A 26,149-nucleotide genomic window follows, 5' to 3' on the forward strand; every position below is an offset into this window, starting at 1 on the left:
ATTGCCTCTTGTCCTGTTGCTTGGCACAACTGAGCAGAGCCTGGCTCCATCCTCTGACACCCTCCCTTCAGATACTGATAGATTTTGATGAAGTCCACACTCAATCATCTCTTCTTGAGGCTGAACAGGCCCAGCTCCCTCAGTCCTTCCTCACAAAAGAGATGCTCCAGTTGGCCATTCATCCTCACTGCACTCCACCGGACCCACTCCAGGAGCTCCATGTCTCTCTTGTACTGAGGAGCCCAGAATGGGACACAGCACTCCAGATGTGGCCTCCTCACCAGGGCTGAGTAGAGCAGAATCACCTCCCTGCACCTGCTGGCAATGCTCTTCCTAATGCACCCCAGGACACCATTGGCCTTCTTGGCCACATGGACACTGCTGGCTCAGGGACAGCTTGTTGTCCACCAGGACCCCGAGGTCTTTCTCTGCAGAGCTGCTTTCCAGCAGGTCAGAGGTAATGATAAATATTTTACCCCAAAGAATGGAACCTGATGTATGTCTGTATTTTTTTCCCCTCCTTCATTTCAGTGAAGAACTTGGAAACTGGCAGAAGCACTTTAAGATTAAGGATCATTTTTGGTCGTGGAATAGTCAATGGTGAGGCTTTGCTTACTGCATTTGGGGCAGGGGGGTCGTGCCCACCTATAGGTCATCATTTCAATTCCTTTTTTGGGTCACATCTGAATTATTCAGTTTCATTTTTTCTCCAAAAATCAGTAGGAATTAAAACGGTGTATAAATCACACAGCTTTTGTTCCCCCATTATCTGTAAGTGAAATAATAATAATAACTCACTTTGGGAAGGTCTTGGGACTGTATTGCATTAAAGCTTACTGGTTAAATAATAATAGTTAATGTCCAATGAGACTGCTAATGAAAGTAACTATTCCAAAGGTAATCAGTTGAGATGAGTGCCCCCTATTTATATTCTGAAGGCAAGTTCATTGTATATGTTGTTGTGTATGTGCAAAACTTTCCCCTATGGATTGTGCTGGGAAGTTAAAATGCCTAAAGTTCATGTTAACTTGGTCTTACTTTTATTTGCTCAGGCAAAAGCATGTCTATTAAATGATCTGTTTATCTCCTTCACTAATGGCATAAATATGGGATTATTTAAGAAAAACATTTCTAATGTACGAAGGTCCTGTGCATTTCTATTGGCATCTGCTTTGCTTTGGGGACAGGAGAAAAGTGCTGAGGGGGAACTAGCTAGAAGGCATCTACTGGACTTACCAAGTGATTAACTTACTCCATTCTGCCTTTTTCTACATACTTGCTTTATGCTATATGTAATAGTCTGTAAATTTATTAGCTGTAGTTCAATACTGACTTTGTTCCTGATGGGATGTTTAAGTCATTAGTCTTAAGTAGTCTTTAACAAGCGTTCAAATGTTGCTTTTCAGCACTAGAATATAAATTGTTTCTGTCATTGAATTAACCAGATTCAGGGAGGGGAACAGCAATGCTTTTCAAGTATATTGAAATCCTTCCTGCCTTTCACACGAGGAGAAGGGATGGGATGTACTTGCTGGGGGAGCCACAACATTGAGTATAATTCTGATTTTCAAACTCAGTTGTGCCAAGTCTGTTTTTCTCAGCTCTAAAGAGGTGAACAAGGTGGTGGGTATATGGTAAAAGGTTCTTCCAAACTATTGTTTACAATTCTTATCTCTCACATTTTTCTTTGGGGTTTTTTTTTTTTTTTTGGTTGGTTGGTTTTGGTTTTGGTTTTTGTTTCCCAGTAGTATTCCTAGGTAGAATTTGCTTGGTTTGTTTCCTTGTCAGCTTGTGGTTTCAGGGAGAATTTCCTATGAGCATTTCAACTGTGGTGGAACAGTTCCAGAACAATTGCACAGGAAAGTTAGAGTTATATAGATGCTCTCAAAACATTTATAATCGTGCCTTCAGAAAGCTAGTAAAAATATGTTTCAAACTCCTGCAGACCCATGCTCCTAGATGGCTTTGCTTTGAGTCTTTTCACAAGACCACATTTGAATAGTTTATTCTTCCTTATGGTCCTGTGATGCTACCATTTTTTATGACTTTAGTAACTTCCATTTGATTACAGTAAAGTTTCAGTGATGCAACTTGGTTTTTCATAGTGGTGAACTTGTATAATTGCCCTCCAATTAACTAACTAATGGATCAAATATTAATGATTCAGGGTAAAGACTTACAGATATTTAAATTGTGTGCTTCTTGGGCTCCAGTCAGGTACTTCATTCTTTGTCCCTTGAACTCCAGCTTACCTTAAGACTGTTGCTGATCTTTGTAGTGAACATCTGTTCAAATTCTGCTTTCCTGTTTTATTTTCAGAATAAATGTGAGATTTTATCTGAGATAGGGGCTTTTTTGTGGAAAATAAGCTTATTGTTGGGTAGCTTCAGGATCTTCTGTAAGAACCATGCATGCTGAATTAAGGAGTTGCTTCATATACAGCAGTTAATTTTCTGAACAGAGGTAGAGGGTATTGCATGAAATATTTCTCTTTCACATTTCACCAGCATGGACATTTTAATGATGTTTTGACTTCTGTGTTTTGTTTGATTGTCTTGCTTGTTCAGGTGCACTTAAGGTGTTGAAGTGAACAAACAAATAGACACAGGACCAAGCAGATTGTGGTCTATGGAGTTGTCCCTGTGTTTCCTTAGAGAGCCATCTCAGGGCCTCAGATCGCTCAAAATATTCCCTCGGAGATAGTGTGGATATTAGTCAAGCAATGTACCTAGTCTTTGTTTTAGACAATGTTTTTCCCCGAGACTGTTATCTCTTGGTTTGTCTGAACAGGATGTATTTTGAGAGAACAATGGTAACACAAAGGTAGGTACAGAGCTTGTTATCTGCAGACATCAGAAGGAAACTGACCTGCTTTCCAAAATGTTTATCCTGTAGCTGTTATCAAACGTAAAAGTGGCTGAGCAGCACAACTGATCTTTTGGAGAAATCAAAAGGGCTTCAGCCAGTGAGCATTCCTTTTGGTGACTATTTTAATCTTACACTTGTTCCTGAAATGTATGTGGCATGATAGATAATTTAAAGCTCAATAAGAGCTTTGCCCTTTGGATTTGTGCTGGCTGTCAGGCACTGATCTGATTGTGTGGCTCCTGCTCTAACACATACATAACACCTGAATAGGTGTTTACCTATTCAGGCACAGATCCAAAATCAGCTCGTTCTGTTCTCAGAGAATGGTGACAAGAGTGCAAAACCTGTATAGGCTAAAGAAAGGTTAGCTGCATTTATCTGGGTAGTGGGAGAGAAAATATAATCATAGAATGGTTTGGGTTGGAAGGGACCTTAAAGACCATCTAGTTCCAGAGATACCTTGCACTAGATCAGGTTGCTCAGAGCCCCATCCAGCCTGGCTTTGAACACTTCCAGGGATAGGACATCCACATCTTCTTTTATATAAAATATATACTTTGGTCATTTTAGAATAGTCTGCTGTTTGTATATTCTCCACAGCTGAGATGCTAACTGTCTCAGCTATTTCACTGTCCATTCACTTTTATATTTAAAAATTCAAATACCAAAGGACATGAGTAAAAAAAGAATGAGCACGGGCTGATGTGATCTGTCTCTTAGTTTTGTCTTTGCAACAGTCTTTTCCCTTCCCTAGACAAGCCTAGAAATTAGGGTGCACTCTTTTTTTAGTGCACGTAATATTTTAAATGGAAATCTTTTTATTTCATTGTGCATCATAATGACAAAAAGTAATGCTGCAGCTCACTTTTAAACAGCCAGGTTTTTTGTCAGATAACAGAGTTGTGGTCACGCTCTAGACTGTAGGCATTTAAATCAGACAGTTCATGCTTCAAGTCATGCATGGCTGCCAATGTGTCTCAGACTGTCTCTTTCACCAGTACAGTGTCCTTCAGTGTCTTGGATACACAGGTACCCTTCAAATATTCTGGTTGGGAACAAAAATTTAACCAAGACAAACTTCAGGGCATTCTCTCAGAGAAGGTCAACATTGCTAGAATGCGACAGTTGTTGAACAAAGTTTCTTTCTAGCTAGAAAGAAACCACAGGCAAGGCTGATAGTGTTAGTTAGAATCTTGTGTAGACCCATTTTAAAAGGTAGCTACTGTCTAATAATAGCAGCAGGTTTAATGTGCGGGGTTTTTAAGATGTATTAACTGTTCTTGATCAAACTCGGAACAACCTGAGGCTACTGTGACTTAACCAGGAGCCAGGTCAGTTTGTGCTTTATGTTCTTTGTTCTTTCTGCCCCTTGCACAAGCATAGAAACAGATTCAGATACAGGCATCCTGCACTGGGAAGCATCTGCTGGTAAAAGCTGGTAAAATGAGGGAACGGGCCAAGTTATCAAAAAATCTGATTTTGCTGGTGCTGGCCCTGGTGGTGTGGTGGTTAATGTGTAACTAACAGGAGAATTAAGAGCCTTTTGAGAGAGAAGAAAGTAACATAATGGCTATGATCCTTCATAATGGGCATGGATATGTCATACATAGTTATGTATGACTTGTCCTTGCATATATACTAACTTTTCATGTCATAGATATGACTGCCTGTAGTAACTCCTCAAAGCCCTAACCTGGGCTATGTAGTAAGCTTTTTATGACACAGGTTTCTCTCAGTTACTTTCTAATCTTAGTTTGGCCTTTTGCCCTTAAAAATTATGTTATTTCATTACAGATCAAATATCAGTCAGTTTTAAGTCTTGACTGTATGAAAAAGATAGAGCTGAAAATTCCCACCAGCAGTCCCAAAGGTACTGGCTAGAACATGTAACTGAAACAGTAGAAATAATTAACCAGAACTACGCACCCTAGGATCCAAGGTACACAGAATTGCACTCGTTGTTCTGTTGTCTCGGTATGAGCTGCCATGCCTGCTTTCCTCGCACTGGTAGTTCTCTAGGCGGAGATTCAATTATTCTGATTCCTTGGCCTGAATCCTACTTCTAATGGACGTAAGCGACCGACGTAGTCTGATCTCAGGTAGCCCGTAGTGTACCTGACATTGGGGAATTAAGCTGTCTTGTCTTCTACTCTGTACTGCTGGAAAAATAACTGGGAGGTACTTCTGAGCAAATTCTCACAGCTGCTTTTTGTGAAGCACTTCCTAGAGACAGCTTCTCAGTGTTGTTAAAATGGGAACCGGCTGGATGTACAAGTGACACTCTGCAAAAAAAATGAAGCAATGGAATTAAGAACTCTGGTTTACATGGAATCCTGCCTGCACAATTTGAAAAATGTTATCCCTGGTTTTGGCCAGTTGCTGCAACAGTTCGTTCCTTACAATAAGTAAACTGATATAATTAAGACACCATTTAGAGTGTAGCAGTGTTCTGATGTTCACTGTCTTCCCTACTGATGTTCTTATAATACTTAAAAATCACCAGTTGAAGTAGCTTTTGATAAAGTTTGTGGAAGTTTGATACTGCTATTTCACATTTTACTTCCTTGGGGGCAGGGGTTGTGTCCATGTTGGGCTGCAACAGTCTAAAAAGCTGCATAGTGAGCAGGCAACTGGCTGTTGTCAGTGCTTACATCCCTAACCTTTTGGGTATCCTCACACTCTGAAACCCCTGCCTATTGTAAAATGTGGGTTGCATGTTTGTGTACTACCAAAATAAATACTGCAATTATTCCTAAAGGTGTGTGCTGAAAAAAATACAGAAAATTTGACAGCTTGAGACTTTCCATAAGACAGAAGTCCATGAGTCTATGAGTTAAGATTTAACCAGAAAATGCACAAGTGAAGAGCTCACTGCTGCTATCTGATTCCACAGATCAATGCAAACAGGTAAAAAGGATGAAACCGGGAATAGAAACAAGCAAACACCACGCCATGCAGTTGCTGCTGGAGGCTGTTTCCTGCTTTCCTTCTGGCTCTGTGTGCTGTCAAAGATGAGTCTTACTGGCAAAATCAGGTTATAGGAAAAAGGTTTATGACAACTTACCTATTTTTTCACTATATTCTCCTTATATTCCATCATTATTTTAGGTTTTGGATAAAAGGCAAAACCATAAGTATCCTGGGAAAGTATCACCGTATGTTTATTCTGATACCAAGAGTACTGGGCTAGAAGGAGCCATAGACAACTACAACATAAAACTCATATAAGTAATTCTTAAAACTTAATCTACCCCTTTACATAACAGCTTTAAGGAGTCAGATTGCTAGCTCTGCAACTGCATGCAGTCAGAATGATGATTAATTTGCTTGTAGCACACTTTACTCCTAATATGCAACACCACTGTCAAACCTCCACATTCTTTGCCTTGGATTAATGGACATTGGTCATGGCATATTGATCCCTTCCATCACAGGTTGCTGATGCTCTGCAACTGTTCTGCAGTTTTCAGTGACAACTGGTGGCTTCCTTCTGCATCATGTCTGCACATTACAGGTGAAGATACCTTCCAAGTGGGATGCCATCATGAAGTGCAGACAGCTGGTAACTTCAGTGAATGATTCAGTGAGGCACCTTCTGAAGACTCAGCTGTGAGCTGTCCTTTGGCTATCTTGAGATGTTAATGTGAGGGGGTTTTGTTTTTTTTTTAAGAGCAGGGCAGTAAGCAGTGATTAAATTGCTGTAGTTAAGGACATTTTGTAACACTGCCTTGGGAGACAGGTGCAACCATTAGTTGGCATCAGTGCTTATGCTGGTATTTCCTAATAGCTCATTTGAAATTCAGGTTTTGAAGAACCTTAAAGATTGTACAATACAGGATATATATATAACTCGGGTGGGAAAATGTTCTGGATATCTTAATATTTTTGACTAATTCTAAAACCTAGTTTTGACAGAGCAAATTGCTTAAAATGAATCCTGAGTCAAATGGGGAAAAGGGGAACTTTTACTGACAGCACTATTAGAATGAGAAAGTTCTTGTGCAGTTCAGCAACCAAACCATCATTCTCTATTTTTCTTGGTTTTGTTAATCTTTCAGATGGGGACAAGCATGGGAAAACTTGATGGGCCAAGAACTTATAAGATCCGGGGAACATAAGCTTGATTAAATAGACTATTTCATATGGAAGGGACCTACAATGAGCATCTAATCCAACTGCCTGACCAGTTCAGGGCTGGCCAAGTTAAAGGCTGGTATTAAGGGCATTGTCCAAATGCCTCTTAAAAACTGACAGCTTGGGGCATTGACCACCTCTCTAGGAAGCTTGTTCCAGTGTTTGGCCACCCTCTCAGCCAAGAAATGCTCCCTAATATCCAGACTAAACCTTCTCTGATGCAGTTTTGAACCATTCCCATGTGTCCTGTCACTGGATACCAGGGAGAAGAGCTCAGCACCTTCTTCTCCACTGACCAGCTGGTGATGCTGTGTTTGATGCCTCCCAAGATGCCAGGGCACACTGCTGACTCCCATTGAGCCTGCTGCCAACCAGGTCCCTGACTGCATGGCTGCTTTCCAGCCACTTTCCCAATATATACTTGTGGCCAGTGTTATTCCATCCTAGATGCAGAATCTGGCATTTCAACATGGAAAATTTCATCCCATTAATTGTAGCCCAATGCTCCAATCTATGTAGATCCCTCTCCAAGGTCTCTTGTTCCTCAAGAATCAGCAACACCTCCCAGTTTGGTATGATCAGCAAACTTGCCAATGGTGCCTTCAACTCCTGCATGCAGATTGTTGACAAATATACTGAACAGAACAGGCTCTGGAACTGAACCACAAGGAATACCAATGGTATTCCTCAACTGTTCCCAGTTGCCAGCCAGATAGATGTAGCTCCATTCATTAGAACCCTTTGAGCTCTGTCCTTTGGCCAGTTCTTCACCCAGAGCATCATGGACTTATCCCACAGTTGGGCAACTTGTCCAGAACGATACTCTGAGGGACAGTATCAAAAGCCTTACTAAAATCCAGAAAGAACGTGACCAGCAGGACCAGGGCAGTGATTGTCCCCCTGTACTCAGCATTGGTGAGGCCATGCCTTGAACCCTGTGCCCAGTTTTGGGCCCCTCACTATGACAAGGACATTGAGGTGCTGGAGCATGTCCAGAGAAGGTCAACAGAGCTGCTGAAGGCTCTGGAGCACAAATCCTATGAGGAGCAGCTGAGGGAGCTGGGGTTGTTTAGTGTGAAGAAAAGGAGGCTCAGAAGGGACTTTATTGCTCTCTACAAGTATCTGAAATGAGGTTGTAGTGAGGTGGGGAATGGTTTCTTTTCTCTGGTAACAAGCAACAGGACAAGAGGAAAAGGCCTCAAGTTGTGCCAGAGGAGGTTTAGATTGGATATGAGGAAAAGTTACTTCACTGAAAGGGAAGCAATGGAACAGGCTGCCCAGGAAAGTGGTGTAGTCACCATCCCTAAAGGTATTTAGAAGATGTGTGGATGTGGTACTTAGGGATGTGGTTTAGTGGTGGACTTGGCAGTGCTGGCTTAACAGTTGGACTCGATGATAACTGAGATTTTTCTAAGATAAATTATACTATGGTTCTATCCTTTTGCTGGGATTTTTTAATCACGTGACCTTGCTTTTTTGTGCTGGGGAGGGGTTGAGGTGGGGTGAGAAGACTTCCAAAGAACCTATTAAATAAGGGTACTAGATACTTAATGAGACCTCACTACACAGGCAAGACTTTTTACTGAATAGGAACAATCTCTTTCCTACAAGAGCATTTTTTCTTCCTTCATTCTGGTATTGTAACTTCTTCAGTAAATACAAGTGGGCTTCCACTTGTTCATAGACTTCAAATCTTTCTCAAAAGCCTGGATTAAATGTTATTTGATATTGCTATAAAAGCTACTCAGTGAAACCTCTAATTTGAACACAGCTTTATTTTTATGTAAGTTTTAGAATTCCAATAGTGTCTCTCAAAATTTCTGTTTTGAGAATTCTGATGGCAAATCTAAGCCAAATGACAACATGCCTTCCTTAGTTTACCAGACCAAATCATCCCATTGCCCTGAAGACTAAAAGTGGAAAATGACTGTGTAATGTGCATGCAGTAAGTATACCAGTGTAAACCACTCTGTAGCGACAGTTTTGCCCAGGGTATCATGGTCATGCTGTTTAACTGGGGCTTATTTTCATGTTCCCCTGGTTTCATTTATGGTTGCTGATGATGTTTCTATCCCTAGCTGCTTCCCCAGCTCCCTTCACAGAAGTATTTTTTTTGCCTTTAGATCTTTTATTTCAGCTCTTAGGAATCCAACCTAGTTTCAGAGATAGATGAGAGAGAACCTAGCATTAAATGCTGGAATAGGTGTGTGGTGGTTTTTGGTTTGTGTTTTTGTTGGCTGGGTTTTTTGCTGTTTTTTTCCTTTAGGAAGCAATCCCTCCGTCCAAACTTCTGCTTCTCTAACCACCACAGGCTTGTACACAGATGGCCTTAGAAACTGAAAACATTCAGTTGCACAGAAAATAAAGATCAACATCAGGAAATACGTTGTAAACTGCAGAAGTCTATGATGAAAAGCTTTCTTAAATTTTTATCAACTTAAAATAACTGTCCTGGGACAGAGTACATTTTCTTCTTAGTAACTGGTACAGTGCTATGATTCCTGGATTCTGTATGAGAATAGTGCTGACAACACACTGATGGTTTGGCTGCTACTCACTAGTGCTTACCCTAAGCCAAGGGCTTTTCAGTTTCCCATGCTCTGCCATGAGGAGCTGCACAAAAAAGTGGGAGAGAGCATGGCCAGGACAGGTGATCCAAACTGGCCAAAGGGATATTCCATACCACAGAATGCCGTGCCCAGTATTTAAACCAGAGGAGTTACCTGGTAGGGAGCTGATTGCTGCTCAATGATGGAATATTGTGCATCACTTTTTCTCCTGGATTTTATTTCTCTTTCTCCCTTCACTTATCACTACTATATTATTAGCTCTTTTAAAAAAAAATTATTAAACTATTCTATCTCAACCCACAAGGTTTGTCTTTTCTTTCCAATTCTCCTCCCTACCATGATGGGGGTTGAGGGGAGTGACCTCTGCATGGTATTTAATTTGTGGCTGGGATTAAACCACAACAATAACTATTTTCATTTGCACTGGGATACACAGGAGAATCCTGACATATGGTTCTTGAGACCCTTCCTAGCTTCCCTGCTTAAAGCATTTGTCCTGAAGGCTATATACCTTCTGCTGCTCCACTCATCTCTAATGGATAACTTGATGTCTGACCTAACAGCTTATTTAAATGCTTATTGGACTGGGTCTGGAGATCACCATGTGAGTGCAAAGGTAGGTATATCTTTGCTTATTTCTCTGGTTAGTGATTGGATCTAAGGCTCTAATGGATAAACTCTGGAGGACCAAGTCACAGCAGCTTCCTTTTCTGCAGCTGTACACCCTGCTTTATGCTACATACCTTGTTTCCCATGTGCAGCAGCAGAAGTGATGGTGTCTGTATCTCCTTAGCTCCATTTCCTGTTAGTTCAGCGGCAGAACCCACCCCACGTTTGCCTTGTGGATGGTGAGTTGCAGCTCTTAAGGCATGAGCACAGTCACCTGTGCCTTCTGTTCACTCTCCTCAGAGATGAGAACCACTGGGCTCAATAGGGGCTGTGTACATGTGAGGATATGAGGAGCAACAGGCAGATGTAAAGTGCTGGTATGTGCAGCTGACAGAGTTGCTTTGTTTTGGTAAGTGTTTGGTCCCCATATCTTGTTCTATTTTTCTCCTATCAACTTCACTGCTGAGCTGGTTTGCATATGCTGTCTGTTTCTGAATAATGTTTGTTGACCAAAGATATTTATTTCTATAAAAGTGTCACTGAGTTATACTGGTCCTACTCATTTATTCTCACATTTGTTATCTTAAAAAACCAGTGAAGAATCGAGTAAAGTAATATTTTTCATCTGTGGTTACATAGAACTAGTAGTAGTGCATGTTCAGGTACCTTGGAGTGGCTGGATGGTGGACACTTCTGTAATTGCTTGTTAATTTTTACAGCAGAAAGTGGAGGAAATGAGATTATTGGTGAAAGAGCTTGACTTATTGCACTACTGGAAAGAACAGGTCCATGCAAACCAAACAAGCAGTGGTATTGGTGTGGTCTTTGTCTGATCAATGAAATAACCTTGTGAGGGCTTGCACTAACCGTGTAAGATATTGTTGGTATTAAATTTGGGTGAAAAGTGTATGGTCAAACATCCTCATTCATCAGAAAGAGACCGAACTAACATGATTAAATCGTTTTAGTGCCTTATGTTTGCAGTTGTGAATGTCTTGAAGTATTTATTAGGAGAAGAGAATGCAGTTTTATCTTCATGAAAAAAAATTGTATTTTTCTTTGCCCTGGTTGACAAAGCCTTGAAGCACAGACTCAAATTTTTTGGGAATTACTTAAGGGCTCAGAGCAGTAAATCCCATTATTGAGGATTTAGGAGTAGATTAGATAACCCCAAGAGGTCATAGTTGCTTCACAGATATAAGAGGGGAAGTTATATGTGGAAACCTTTTCTCTTTAGAGGAAAGCTGCCAAAAAAAGAAGGTTGTTCCTAGGTCATGGAAAAAAATTAGCTTGACATATGAATTTCCAATGTGAAATGCATGCAAAAGTAGGCATGGCACGAGGGAAAAGAACAGTTTGTTAAAGGGAAGAGAATACAAATTCTGGTTTGTATTGGGCTATTTGTAGAATTTTTAAAGTGGTTCTCAGCTTGCTGAAGACAACCCTTTTGTAAATCCATTTATTCCATAAGATTAGCCAAGGAATTAATTTAATCCTGAGTATTTCAAATGGTATTTTGAAGATCTATTTGATATCTCATCTGGTTGTCATACTTCCTGCATTCTAAAGCAGTTGCCTTCTGAAGTAACCACTTTAGAAATCTAGTATGGGTAGTAAAAGTAGCCATTTTCACTGTCATTTCACTGATAATAATTTTCTGTTGTTTCTATATCTTGTGAGTAGATCACATGAATAAAAGTTTCTTCTACTTTATTTGAAATCTGCTTGCAATACATGTTTAAACTCCAAATGTGGAGTGTGATTTAGTTAAATCTTGTCTGTTACTTCAGTTTTCTTCACTCAGTAAGTAAACAAAGTTATCTTTGAGGGAATCCTTTTCAAGGTGATGAGTTCAGCTAAATCCATTCTAAGACAAAAAGGAAAACCAAACCCTTTGTTTGTGCAATTACAGGTTTTCTAGCTGTCTGTATTAATTCCTTGAATCAAAAAGCCTTAATTCAGATCTGATTCTCAGAATGAATAGTCAAAGTACTTACCCACATACCCACTCCCATTTATTGTAGTGCTTTTTCATGTTTATGTAGAAGTTTATTTACCACTAAAATCTGTTATGCCTTCATGCACTTCATGGAGCAACAGTTGAAAGTCACCTGGAAAATGCTTTTACTGGACTATTTTACTTTTTACATTGACCAGTTACAATTTACACTTGTGCCCCACCTTGGGCCCTTGGTGAACAGCAGTCTGGTGTGATGAGCTTGACTTCATTTGTTGGAGCCAGTCTCAAACAACAGCAACACTGGAATTCCTGCACTTGATGACTGTGTTCTCCAGATGTGATCTGGTGCAGCTCCAACACTACTTCAGCAGAAGTAAGGGATCTCCGGTACAACAAACCCATGCTAGGGAAACATTTTGGAAACCTGAAATATGTTATCTACTATCCTGTCTCTGTGCTGGAGAACTGGAAGAGAGGCCTCTGTTGCTGAAGCAGTACTGCAGCAAAGCCAAATAAATGCTCTAGGGCCATAAAGGTACCTTGCGCTACTTTAGCTGCTAAATGGGAAGGGGGACTGAACAGGAACCATCTGTGGTACATCAAGCCTTTACTTGAAAGTTGTGGGAGTGAAAGTCACTAGGAAAGAGAATCTCCAAGTTACTGTGGGCTCTTTGATTTACAGGCACTTGGAGGATATGACCAGATCTGGAAACCAACTAACTTCCATCACTCCAGATAAGGAAGCATCTTCTGGGTCCTTGTCTATTCTTTTTTTAGGTCTTGGGTTGTGCTGAATGAGCAGAACCACCAGGTCTTCAGGCTTCTGACAAAGGGAACTTTTCTTACGCAGACATGCCTTCTATTGTGCCTCTGGGCTACAGAGCTGTTTGAGTACATGCTGCCTTACTAGAGCAACGAACAGAGCCGTGCTTCCCTGGCCTGCTCTTGTTTCCTCTGGTCTTACTGAGTGACGTCACACAGAAGAATGCTTTTTTTTTTCCTTCTCCCAATCTGCCAAACTTATGACACTCCCTTGTAAACTATACTTGCAAAACAAGTACACAGATACAGCTTCAATCATGAGACTTCATTAAACATGGAGTACTGAAGCTGGATGGAATACTGAGCCACACCCCTTCCCATCTCTAGCTGACCTTATGGATCACTTAATCCACTGAGAGCTGAGGAAAGACAAGTGTGAAGAAGAGAAGGCTGATGAATATAATTGTCAATTGTCACCACCCTTTCTTTGGCTCTGTATGCCCAATCTCTGCAGTCAATTTGCCACATGCACCTTTTCTTTCTTAGTGGTAAGTTTCTATACCCTCTATCAGGCCTCCATTGGTGGCAAAATACCAGAATCACTTTCTGACTAAATGCACAGCTCCTGCTAGGGTCAGATCATCCTTGTGGTCTTCAACATATTCAGGAGTGCTTGATTTCAGACTTATGCATAATTGCATGTGCCTGTAGTCTGATTTACTAGCAACAGTAAAGTATTGCCAGTGGTTCACAACATTCCTGTTGATGTAGTACTTGCAGAAGAGAATTAAGAAGAAAATAGAGAAAAAAATAATAAAAAGGAAGGAAATAAAAAGAAAGGCATCTCATTGGTCCTGGTATTTTTGGAAAGGTATGTTGACACTTTCTGTGGTTTCCTGTGTTATCACCTGCAAGTGGTAGTTGAGTCTTCTGAATGGTGGATGCTCCCTCCTAAAGTAAAGGGAGGATGTTCCCTGACTTTTTACCCACAAACCAGATGCAAAGCAGTGACCTCTGATCCTCAGTGCTTCTTTATCAAAACCCTCAGCGTCCCTCTTCCGTGTCTTTCAGAAACTGATAATCTTCCATAGTGCTGAGGGGGAGGAGCAAACACAAACTTCCCGCCCTGAAAGTCTTGGCAGTTTCCTGCATTTTCAGTGTAACTGTCTGCCAGCACTAATTGTTCTTGTGGATGCACACACTTAGGAAAATGTGTTTCTGTTTCTCTGCAGCTCTGTCACTAGAAAAGAACTAGTAAAGGAGCTATGTGTGCTACCTTTTTAACCCTCCTTGTGGATTCATATTGACAGTTGTTATGTACTTGGAAATGCAGACATGTTCTCTTGTTTAGGACTTAAATTCAAAGAAGCAAATGCAGCCTAGGAACCCATCGGTGTAGGGAAGCAAATACTTTCCTAGAAGTGCAGAGTCCTCTTGTTTAAGAGGTGACAGTTCACATGCAGAGCTCTGGTACCACAGGGGAGCTGCACACCCATGTGCAGCACAGTTGATATCCCCTGTGCACTCCTGGTAAAGCTGCACTAGATAAAGTGCTGTGCTGTATACGATAGCAGAAGGATTGGTGCGTTCCATTGGCTAATTACAGCGGGAGCTCATCCCTGGTTCTAACAAAAGTATAGTATGTGTTTTCATAAGTATTGATTTGATTTCTTTTCTGGTTCTATTTCCTTATTAGCCCATTTGCATGGAGCTGCCAGAGGAGCAGTGTCAGCTGGCAGACATCCAGAAGCTGAGAAGGAAGAAAGCAATAGAAGACTACAAAATGAATGAGGATGGGCTTTTGATCAAACCATGGAATTTAATAGAAAGGAACAATACACAGAAGGATGGAAACTACAGAGATGATGGGTATTGCTTTCCCACAAAAAATAGCGGAGTCCCAAATCACATCCTCCAACAGTCAAGGATGTACTTTGTCAAAGCAGAGCTTGAAAATCAAATTTACACAGTAAAATCTGTGGAAGGACCTTAAACTGACCTTAGGCAGACTGTATGAATTTAATTTCTGACACAGGTGACTTGATGAGCTTAGGCTGGGTGTTTGGAGACATCTAAGTGAAAAAAGGGACTATTCCCCTTGCAGAGGTGTCAAACAAAAGCTCCTGGCTTTACAATGACAGGTAATTCAACATTCCATTTTTGAATGGAAATAATGGTGGTCTGTCTTTTGGAGCAAACTCCTGCTATGTCTGACTGTTCTTCTCTAGGTCTATTTTTGAGATCCATTTTTTCCAAGAGCTATTTTTGATTTTAAAAGTGACTTTCTTGCATTGTTATCAGACCACTGTTAAACTGTATTGGTTCTTTTGTTACTTGCTGCAGTTATGTAAAATTCTCATTAGAGCCGTTTGCTGCTGAAAGTTGCAGACCACCACCACCATTGTTTGCCAGCGCTGCCGCATCCAACTTGTGTGGATAAGGCTGTAACACCACTCTGCTGTGTGTCTATAGACAAAGTGTGTGGAAATAGCAGTTTAGGAGGTGTAGAGCAGTCCTTCCCCAAGCAAAATAAAGTATTAAGGCAAACTACTATTCTACCACAGGACAAAATTAAGGTAGGCCATGCCTGAGTCTTGGAACAAGTTTTCTAACATACCGATGAACACTGATGAACGTAGAACAGGGAAGAATGGAAAAGGTCAAAGGTCACTGTGCCAACCAGACTGCAGTCCAAGAACAATCTGGGCATCAGGCTGCAAAGGTGGGAATGACACCAGGTTGGAAGGGATGTGACATCTGCACATGTGTACATGCCAATACCTGTTTGAGTTGGTTTTCTTTGGATGTAAATTGGTGTGACTGTGTTTATGATGTATCTGCACATTTTAAAAACTGGTTTTAGGGGAAACGTGTTGGTTTTCTGGTGTGTTGGGTTTTTTTACCTCTCCCCATAAAGTACTATACCAGCAGTATTTAAGTAAGTCTTATTTGAAACTATAGGTCGGACTTGATCACTTCTCAGAGTGACAGAAAAACAGTCAAGGTTTTCTCTTTGTCATTTAACTGAAGCAGGATTTTTCCAAGCAGTGATGGGCTATCACAGATCAGTGGGGTACAATGTGGAACACACAGGCTCTTCTGTCAGAGACAGATCAAGAGCACTTAGCTTGTATTTCCACAACCAGAATCATCTAGGTCCATCCAGTCCTATTACCAGACAGAAAATGATGATACCTCAGATAATGGAAGGAGGGAGGGAAGAGGAGCTGCGATATGAAGGCACCAAGTCTGGGATATAGAAGAGTGGTATGGAATGTCTCTACAGGATACAAAGTAATTGCTGAGGCCACCCTTCTTGGTAAGAGACTGAGCTGCTTTCTCAGCCTCTTCCCAGGACTAAATCTCTGACTGGAATGGCATTATCCTGGAATAAGGATTTCCAAGAGGGACTTCACAGTATAATTGCATCTATGCCACTATAATGATTCAAGTAGCAAAACTTTCTTGGGCAAATATGGGTGCAGCTTTCCCTTTGGTTCTCTTTTGGGAATGGCATAAAGAAAAGAAATATATTGGAATGGAGTCATTGCTCACTGATGCACGAGACTGAAAGTTACTATTTTCTTAAAGAAGAAAAAAGAGGGGTTTTTTTTTTTTTAATGGTCCATCAGCCATAATGATGCTGCTCAGGGCCAGCTCTAAGTGTGGTACTAACATGTAACCAAATCACACACACTTCCCCAACAATGCAACTCCTGTTTGTAGTTAGAGGTACAGTTACCATCACTAGTTAAGGACAACTCTAGTGAAGTTTTACTGGGGCAGTACCAATGGTCCTATTTTTATTTCCTAGTAACTGTGTGTGGTGGTTTAAGCTCAGCTGGCAACTAAGCACCATGAAGCTGTTCCCTCCTGTTCTGCCCCAGTGGAATGGGGCAGAGAATCAAAAGTAAAACTCGTAGGTTAAGAACAGTTTAATAATTGAAAACAAAGTAAAATATAGTAGTAAATAGTAAGAATGATAAAAAGGGAAAGAAAAACAAACAAGTGATGCACAATACAATTGCTCACCCCATGCTGACCAATGCCAGATCCCCTTCCTGAATCCAGATCGGCCTCACTTCCAGGTAGCTCCCCTCAGTTATGCTGGGCATAATGTTCTGTGGTATGGAATATCCCTTTGGTCAGTTCGGGTCAGCTGTCCTGGCTGTGAACCCTCCCAAGATTGTTTTTCCTCCTTAGTGGCAGAGGATGAGACACAACAAAAAAGTCCTTGACTTAGGATAAACACGACTTAGCAAAACTCAGAACATCAGGTTTTTATTCTAAATGCAAAACTCAGCACTGTCCCAGCTATTCAGAAATTAACACCATCCCAGCCAAAACAAGGACACTGGTACCTACTGAGCGCTGGACTGACACAGCTTAGTCATGAAATACAGGTTTTTATCGCTATGCAGTAGGTGATTTGGATTAATCATCCATTTAAGGATTTGCTGTTAGTGTACTAGTTAATGGGTTTTGGAAGGCAGCGGTGCTGAACAGCTGATGGCCACACCGTATTTACACTCCAAAGCATCTTCGCAATTAACACTGAGGCCTATTTCGTCCAGAGCTCCTCTGATGCAACTCTTAGTGCATGACAAAGCGAAAGCGGTAGAACTCACGCAGCCTCACCAAATTCCCCCATGTGTTAACCCTGACGGCACCCCGGTTCCAGCTCCGCCAGCCCCTCTCCGCTCTCATCGGCTGCGGGGGCTGCCAGGCCGGCACATGCTGCCTGGCTGCCGTGGGCGGCCTCCGCGACACCCACACACCCACGGCACCGGCTCCCCCGGGCCCGGGGCCGGCGGCGAGAGGCTCCCAGGGCCCCGAGCGGGTCCCGGCCCGCCCCGCGCCCCCCACGGCGCCTCAAGGGCGAGCGCGCGTCACTTCCGGGACGCACCCGCCTCCCCGCGCCTGCATCGCGAGACCCCGCCCCGCCTCGCGCGAGACTCGCTGGCTCACCCGGCCGCCTGGCCGAGTCCCTTCGGCAATTTCCGTGACCGCCAGACCCTACCAATCGTCTGCGGGAGCGCATCGATGACCAAGGGCCCCCCGCGGGGTCCCTGCGGGGCCGAGCCCCGCGGTGCGGGCGTGGGGTCCGTGCTGCGGCTACGGCGGCGCGGGCGGGGCGGTGGGGCCCAGGCACGGGGCCGGGGCGGCGGGGAGGCATGCGGGGTTCGATTGATCAGGCCTGGGCATGGCGCCTCTCCTCCCCCCCGCCATGGCTCCCCGTGTCCCTGCTCCTCTCCTCTCAGTGAGCGAAAGTGGCCGCCGCCGCCGTCCCAGCGCCCGCAGCCGCCGCCTCCTCCTCAGCACCAGCGCGGGCGCCATCTTGGCGAGGCAGGAGCCGGGAGCGCCCCGCGGCAGGAGACAGGCAACGCCAGCCCCGGCAACGCGGGGCGAGAGGCCGGGTGGAGCAAGCGGGGGAGCGAGCCCGGGAGACACCCCCAGCCCCTCGCCGCCGCCGCCGCCGCGTCGCCGCCGGGCCCGCTACCCAGGTTAGCCACCGCCGCCACTGCGCAAGGGCACGCCGGGCCGGGGCTACTGGAGGCGGCAGTGGGGGCGCCGGCCGGGCAGGCCGCGGCTTCACCCCCCGCGCCGACCGGCGGCCGCAGCAGCCGGGCCTTTTCTTAAAGAGACAGGCCCCTTCCCCGCCCTGCCCGCCGGATGCGCCCCGCGGTACCGGCGGCCGTGGAGCTGCCGTTCCCCCCACCCCCCGTCTGGAGCGGCCGCCGGGGCCCCGCCGCGCGCAGGGGGGCCCTGGGCGGGGGGGGTCGGCGGGGGGGCGGGGGCGCCGCCGCGCACCTGCGGGCGCACGTGCGGGCGGTGGCGCGTGCGCGAGGCGCGGGCGGGGGTGCGGGGGGGGGACGCGCGGCGAGGGCGGCGGCGCGGCCGGGCCGGGAGCGCCGCGTCACCGGCGGCAGCGCGTGCCCGCCGCCGCCTGCGGGGGCGCGCCTGCGGGAACGCGCCCACCTCCTCCCCCCAACCCCGGTGCCGTCAGAGCGCGGCCTCCGCCCCGCGGCCGCCCCGGGAGCCGCGGCAGGGCCGGGCCGGGCTGCCCCCTCCCCTGCGCGTGAGGCCGCGTGTCGCGGCGCTGCCCGTAGAGCCCGACGGGGCGGGGGCCGGGGCCGCGGTTGCCCCAGCGCCCCCGGAATAGCCACCGGCACCTGCAGGAAGGGGCCGCCTGCCAGACTCGTGGCGTTGTTGATGGAAAGCGTCTCCCGGGTGTACATGAAACGTAGTTCAGTGCTGTGTTTGCGCTGGTGAATGCGCACTTCTTTAAAGCTGCGCTGTAAAGTCTGCTCCTGTTTGACTGCAAACAGGTAGCCTAGTGCAATTTCTGTGTGTGACTCAATACAATTTCTGTTAATGATTTAGCGTTGTACATTCTGATGCTGTTACCGGTATTCTGTGGAAAATTTCCCCCTCTGCGGTGTTGCAGATAATAAAAAAATCACTTAGTTTATTTTCGCCTTTGCATGAAGAAAATGGTGCAAGTGAAGTTAAATTTTTATAGTGAAATGTGTATAATTCGAGTTTTAGTTTCCTCTCTTACAAACAAATCTGCAGGGATTTGTACAGCACATCTGATTGGCCTGTATGTATGTGACCAACATATTTTTTAACTTACACGAATCACTTGTGTTGTCACTCCTTTAGTGTGTATGTGTAAGAGTGTTGTGACACTGAGAGGTTGATAAGATGGTGAGGGAAAAGTACAAGAAATACAATTGGAGCTTGAACCTTTTTCCAGTACTAAAGGATATTGCCTGTAATTCTTATCTTGTTTATTTCTCACATGTGTCTTTGTTGAAATTGCTGAAAGTTCTGCCTCCTATTTCTTGACGGTTCAAATGAGCAAGTTTTGTTCTATTTGGGTATAATGCAATAAGCTGTAAATTCTGTAATAAGCATGCTCTTCGACAGGCTAGACTACATGCTAGAGATTGGTTTATCTGGAAAGTCCTCTTAGAGCTTTTTTTCGACATAGTTGCCTTTTCGTTTTCTGGGGTGGAGGGAGTAAAAACCAAACAGAACTGAAAATATCCATGCAGTTGTTATTTTGTGTGTTACAGAGTGGCAAAGTGTGAGGGTAACTGTTGGTGCTGCTGCACAGAGCAGAGAGTATAAATGCATTTTCAGAGGCCTCCATAAATGCTATTGACTGCTCTTTTGGGACGAGAATTACTCTAATTGAACAATTAAATAGTTAGGTTTGTTTTTCTGCTAGTTTGAAGTTGGAAGTGGAGCTCTCACATGCCAACTTCTGTGTTCAGTATGTTTAAAGGTATTCTGCTGTTTACTATGTACATGCTTCTGATACACTGCTGTATAGTTTTTCTTTTAAATAATACATTAGGCCCTATCTGTAAGTGGGGTTTTTTGGGAATTGGAAAATCCAGAGCCAGTGGCCCACTGGCTTTTCTCTGTATTTAAAAGTGATTAAAAGGTGGAACACAGATCAGTGAAATGCTGTCTCATTCCTTGGAAAACAATATGAAACCTTACCACAAAAGCAAAACAGCAAAGTAAGGCATCTGGTTTACTTAGATTTCATTACTCAGAAAAGCAATTAAAATGGCTTTTTTAAATTTCAAACTCAAATGATATGAACTCAGACTTCAGTTGTATAAACATGAATTTTATTTGTTCAATTTGAGGTTAGTGGAGGGCTTTAGGTTCATATGAAATATCATATTTGCTTTTTTAAAAGCCATAGTGTCTTACATATCCAAGTTATATATAAGACACTCCCATAAAAAAAAAAAAAAAACAAAACCATATGGGAATTATGTTTTGCTTTAGAACATGGTATATAGCTCTGGGAAATGGTTGTTAGTGTAACTGTACATTTACCAAAGCCAGCTAAAATGTGAGTGGGGAAAGGAGAGCATGTAATTCTCCTTCAAGCAAAATAGTTCTTCAAGTTTTTGATACCACCACAATTTTCTCTATTGGAGATTATATGCATCTAAAGAAGTCTGACAAAAATATGCCTAGCTGCTATTACTATGCTAGTGTACGTTTTCCACACAGACCTTGAGTGAGTGAATCCTCTGTTTGGAGATATATATATATCTATATATATATATATAGATATGTATATATGTATTTGTGTCAGGAGTTATTCTGGAGATACTACCACTGGAAAATCTCACAGCATGAACAATTCTGCTGCTCCAATGAGAGCTGTATGTCTCACTTCTCAATTTCCTCAAGAAGGAAAAGTATTTTAGGTGTTTGTATAAGTTCAGAAAATCTGTCTTAATAAGTTGGTGTCAAATTGCAAAGCACAAAAAACCCATGTGTGGGAAAAAGCCAGAAAACTGCTAAAATTGCAAGGCAACTAAGGTGTCATAGAAGATTGTATTCTTGTGCAGCACTTAATCCTGGACTATGGATAAAACCTTCAATGCTATAAATAAATGAGGAATACATACTTTCTGTGATTTCAGGTTTTTGTCCACATGGATGTTTTGTCAGTGTGCTTACAGTGATGGGATGGAGTAGAAAAATGAAACTACTTCTATGGGCTGAAATACTGGAAAAGTAGTGGTGCTCACCTGCCAGCTGATCACACTTCATATCCATGCACTTAATGTGTCGCTGGTGAGACTGAATTAGTTTTACCTCCCTGATTTGCCTTGCATTTGTCATAGGCTAAGAAGAGGTGCTGTGGATTAGCTGCAATCCAGTACTTTTTACTTCAATGGCAGCTTGTGTTTGTGTATGTGCCCTCAGCTAGGAGTGGAGTTGCTATCATTATTTTCTATGATGGTTGATGTGAGTCATAAAGAGCAGAAAAAGTAATCCTCTGGGCCTTAGGTGTAGAGGTGGCAGCTGCTGAAGGGAAATAACACAAGAAACTCCTGAATGAAAAAGTACTGTTTCAAACAGCTCTGCAAAGCAAACCGCATCCTGCTTGCAGCTAGGCACAACAGCCAAATTTTGCAGTTACCACTTACAGGGTTCCTGGGTGATACCCAGGAAAAGCTTGCTGGACTTCCATTCAGAAATATGCAGTGGATATTTGTTTAAATTGGGAGACTACTTTTAAAGCTCAGCTGCTTCAGGAGACCACGGTTTTGCTGTTTGGTTGGTGCAGGCCAGTGGGCATAAAATTTAGAAACCTTGTTATAAAACCTAAATGCTCTCAGAAAATGTCATTGGAGGATTCTTCTCCAGTCCTGGATATTTACTTACTGACTGGATGCTATAATGGGTAGACTTAAAGAAAACAAGAGTGAGGGAAGAAACCCCATGCCTACATTAACATTGAACTAAGCAATGTGATTTAAAACAGGATAAAGAAGGCTCTTTCAGAACTGAACTTGGATATTAAAAAAATACAATTATTATGAAAGTTATTTGCATGAAGTTACTACATTCCTGCTGATATTTTACCAGTGCTTTTAATAATTCAGTTGTCCACATGATACAATTAAATGGCTTCAGTGTGAACTCCTGATTAAGAATGCTGGAAGATTCAAAGTGCCAGCCAGGCAGTGCAAAAGCTATTTATGTCTAAATGCTGTTTTTTTAAACTATTAGAACTCTAGGGGAAAGGAAGGGAGAAAGCAAATAGCTATTGAATTTGATACTGAAACTTAACATAAAATTGGTATATATCGATAAGAAAGTCATAATGGCACAAGGATTACTCTGCAGCTTCTGCTCATTTTGCCCCTGTAACATACAAGTATTTCCTTAAATGTTATCATCAGTAATGAAATATTTTCAAAAATCTGTGTTTTGTCCTTAAACTGAGTAAGCAAAAGGATAGATTTTTTTCAAAAATGTGAAAGAAAACTGGAATGAATGTCGTCACCATGTAAATCTGCGGAAGCAGTGCGATGGTGATGTTGTAAACAGTTACATGCAGTAGTGGATCAGGCTGTGTGCCTCTCATTTGTTTGTTCCTATCTTCTCTCACTTCAGTGTTCAAGAAGTTTTTGCTATTGTAAATCTTTGTTTCTTAAAACCTAGAGTGGAATTGAAAGAATGCAGAATGAAGAATTATCTGTCACTTAGCCTTCTGTATTATTACTTTGATCAGCAGAGAAGCACTCTGTGACTGTTAGCATATAAATAAATGAAAGGCTGAATTAAATTCACTATTCAGTATGCTTGTGTAACACTTACTAAATTTCTTTGGGCATTGTAAATACATTTTAAGGATATTGTTAAGCTCTCCTGTGCTTATTTGTTTATTTGGTAGGCAGGATACAATCCAGTAACTGTTTTGAGGACAGGAGTAATTAATGTTGTATGTACAGGAGCCTTGTGGAGCAATTAAAATAGGAAGACAAGCAAAAACCTGTCTTTTTATATGGGTGAAATGTAGAGTACATATACTACGTCAGGTCAAGGAGGACTCTATTAAATACGGACATACAAGGTTTCTTGATCTGGAAAGTAATATTTAAAAACATAGATAATTGGAAAAAATGTAAGGATAAGACAGGTCCTCAGCACGTAAGTGTGTACCTGCTCAGCACTGTACACAACAAGGGGTTTTAATGTGTTGAAGTGTGGAATGCAACCTCCCCTTCACAGTTACTGCAGTCAGTGCAGACAGATACTACCACTTGCTCTGATATTTGCGTGGGAACCCTGTGCAGTAGCAATGAGCCACTACTGAGAAAATATATTAGTTTTCTACTTACTAAACACATCTGTGAGCATCTTCTTTTCCTAGGGTCATTTATATCCTACAAGTAAAGAAATAGCCTTCTGATGGGTTATCTGCTAAACTGTATGAGCAGGGAGCTGGATAAGCACCACTGGGGCAGGGGCACTGATCCAGTCTGGTGGATCCACGTAGACCAGTGCTTAGGCAAGTGTGTCTGGGCAGAAAGAAAAACATCCAGTTACTCATTTTGGATCAGGAAGATGATTGTGTTTGATTTTTCCTCTGGCCTGTTTGCTATCCTGCAATTAAGAACTTGACCTCAAATCTATCTTAATTCTTCACCTTTATTTTGCTCTTAAACTTGTGTAGTTTTGTGAGGGCAAGGCTCATTGTGGGGCAGTAGAGTACATTTGGTTTGTTAGGTTCCTCAGAGGCAGTGAATCCAAATCAAGTCCTGTGTGCTTTGTGCCCTTTGGGGCATGTTTTTCCCCCCAGAGTGCCCAGAGGACAGGTAATGCCACTAAATGTTGAGTTTCAGGAATGTGGCTTTCTGCAAAGAACAGACAGATGAAAGATACCATGTTGTTCTGAGTTAACCATGTTAATATAATACATGCTGTTGTTGATAGATATATTTTGAAATGGAATGATAAAAGGAATCACCTTACTTTTTTTGCTATGCTTCTAGGGATAGATTTTTGCTCTTGTAATATATGTAATTTTTACTGGTGCTCAGAAGGAAAACCCCTTTCACCTTCAAGGTGTCCTTTTCTACCACCTCATGAATGATCTCTTCCATTACAGACACAAGTTTCATGTTTCCTCTCATTTTTTAACCCTTTTACTTAATTTCTTCACAGAAGGAGTTGCCAAGCATTGGAACAGGCTGCCCAGGCAAGAGGTTGGGTCACTGTCCCTGGAGGTATTTAAAAGGTGTGTGGATGTGGTACTTGGGGACATGGTTTAGTGGTGGACTTGGCAGTGTTGGATTAGCAGCTGGACTTGATGATCCTAGAATTCCAGCCTAAATGATTTATTTTATGGTTCATAGCTCTCTTTCTTGGAAGACAGTTCTTGATTTCAGTTTTTTGGTTGATTAGTTTGGTTTCAAATGCCTGTTAAGTACTATGACATACATAGGTGAAAGTTGCTTGAACAATGTACATCTTACTACCCTTATCATAGGAAAAGCTTTCAGGTGCTGTTCTGCTAAGTTCTGCTGGAAATAAGTGTTTGTTGACAGAGGTCAGTCATTCAATTGCCATCAGGTATGTAAGAATTAATATGTAGAAAGCTTCAGTCTAAAAATAATTTTTAAATCAGAGCTGTTACCTTGTTTAACAAATGCTGTGTGTTATTGGTTATTCTCTCTGGGTGAGGATGTTAACTCAAGGCTCAGTATTTATTAAGAAATAATAAAATTTGCTCTTGTTCTACCACAGCCATTAGTGTTAAGGTGAGAATCACTTATCATAGTTTATTTTAACTTCAGAAGTTCTGAATCTGTTCTGCAATTTTGGAGAATAAAAGACTTAGAGAAGGTTAAACGCTGGGTTTTGGACCTGTCTGTGTGAAGAGAGAACAACTTCAAGATTGGATACCCAATCTGCATGTTCACTTACATAAGCATAAAACCATTTAGTCACTGATTTAATAACTGAACAAATATAAAATGTCTTGCAATAAATTAATGTGAAGTTTGCTTCAGGTTTTGTGGTATTTTTAAGAAGTGGTAGAAACCAGAATAATTTTTCAGAAGAGCAATTAATCTAAGTCTGACTGGTTTTAATTTGAGCAACCTGTTCTAGTGAGAGGTGTCCCTGGCAATGGCAGGGGGGTTAGAACTAGATGTTCTCTAAGGGCCTTTCCAACCTAACCATTCTATGATTTTTGTCCTCCACCAGAATATTTATTTATTAGTAAATATTTAAGATCTTGACAGCACTTCCATTTATACAGTGACAACTCTGGCTTTGGGAATCGTGTATCTTTCTCACTATTATTATAACAGTGATGGCATCTTTTATAGTCAAAGAAAAGTAAAATTTCAGTTGACGGAGCTATTACTGTAACAGTTGTTATGACATCCTTTGTAGTTGAAGGAAGAGAAAACCACAGTTGACAGAGCAATAAAATGTTTTGATAGCTTTGTTTTTAGAATATGTAGTATGCAAATATTGCAGGGGGGTGCATTTGGCTTTATTAAGAATCTTAAATCCAGAGAAGAAATAAAAAAAAATAAAATCAGGTGGACAATTTTTACTAGTTGAAAAACATAATGCTAGAATATGTTCTAAATTTTTAAATATTAAAAAGTGTGTTGAAAATTGCTTTTTATGTGTTACTTTTTCTTTAATAAAATAACAGTTGCACTTTAGAATTAAAGGGTTTTTGGTCAAGTATTTGTAGCTTGTTTGCCAACAGGTAACAGCTGTATTTTCAGTGCTGAAAGAGTAGCATTGCTTTAAGATAAAGGAGGAATATTACAAGTATTCAGTAGACTACAGCTGTGAATGGAATGGTAAAAACAACAGAGGAATAATATTTTTAGTAATTCTTCCTTTTTGGAATAAGTTATTTTATATATATATGCCCTCTGTTCAGGGT

At 42.2% G+C, this 26,149-nt stretch overlaps 3 protein-coding genes across 3 annotated transcripts in view; all 3 read left to right on the top strand.

Moving 5' to 3' along the window:
• The first annotated feature begins 413 nt into the window (after positions 1 to 413).
• On the top strand, positions 414 to 15,759 carry EXD1 (exonuclease 3'-5' domain containing 1). Its single transcript, XM_039552934.1, has 5 exons — positions 414 to 676; positions 3,806 to 3,897; positions 6,312 to 6,439; positions 10,009 to 10,188; positions 14,600 to 15,759. Exons 1-5 carry the CDS (start codon positions 495 to 497, stop codon positions 14,894 to 14,896), a joined length of 879 nt encoding a protein of 292 aa, XP_039408868.1. The 5' UTR covers positions 414 to 494; the 3' UTR covers positions 14,897 to 15,759.
• Positions 15,760 to 18,090: 2,331 nt separating this feature from the next.
• Positions 18,091 to 25,999, top strand: LOC120410092 (translation initiation factor IF-2-like). The gene is made up of 3 exons (XM_039552935.1): positions 18,091 to 18,407; positions 24,403 to 24,464; positions 25,967 to 25,999. The coding sequence occupies exons 1-3, from the start codon at positions 18,107 to 18,109 to the stop codon at positions 25,997 to 25,999; spliced, it is 396 nt and encodes a 131-aa protein (XP_039408869.1). The 5' UTR covers positions 18,091 to 18,106.
• The window catches only part of INO80 (INO80 complex ATPase subunit), a 57,933-nt gene continuing 56,214 nt past the window's right edge, over positions 24,431 to 26,149 (top strand). The window contains exon 1 of the mRNA XM_019281415.3: positions 24,431 to 24,475. The gene's annotated coding sequence lies outside the window, so the exon portion shown is untranslated. The remainder of the gene's footprint in view (positions 24,476 to 26,149) is intronic.

Source organism: Corvus cornix, chromosome 5, assembly GCF_000738735.6.
Source record: "Corvus cornix cornix isolate S_Up_H32 chromosome 5, ASM73873v5, whole genome shotgun sequence".
Classification (NCBI taxonomy): Eukaryota; Metazoa; Chordata; class Aves; order Passeriformes; family Corvidae; genus Corvus; species Corvus cornix.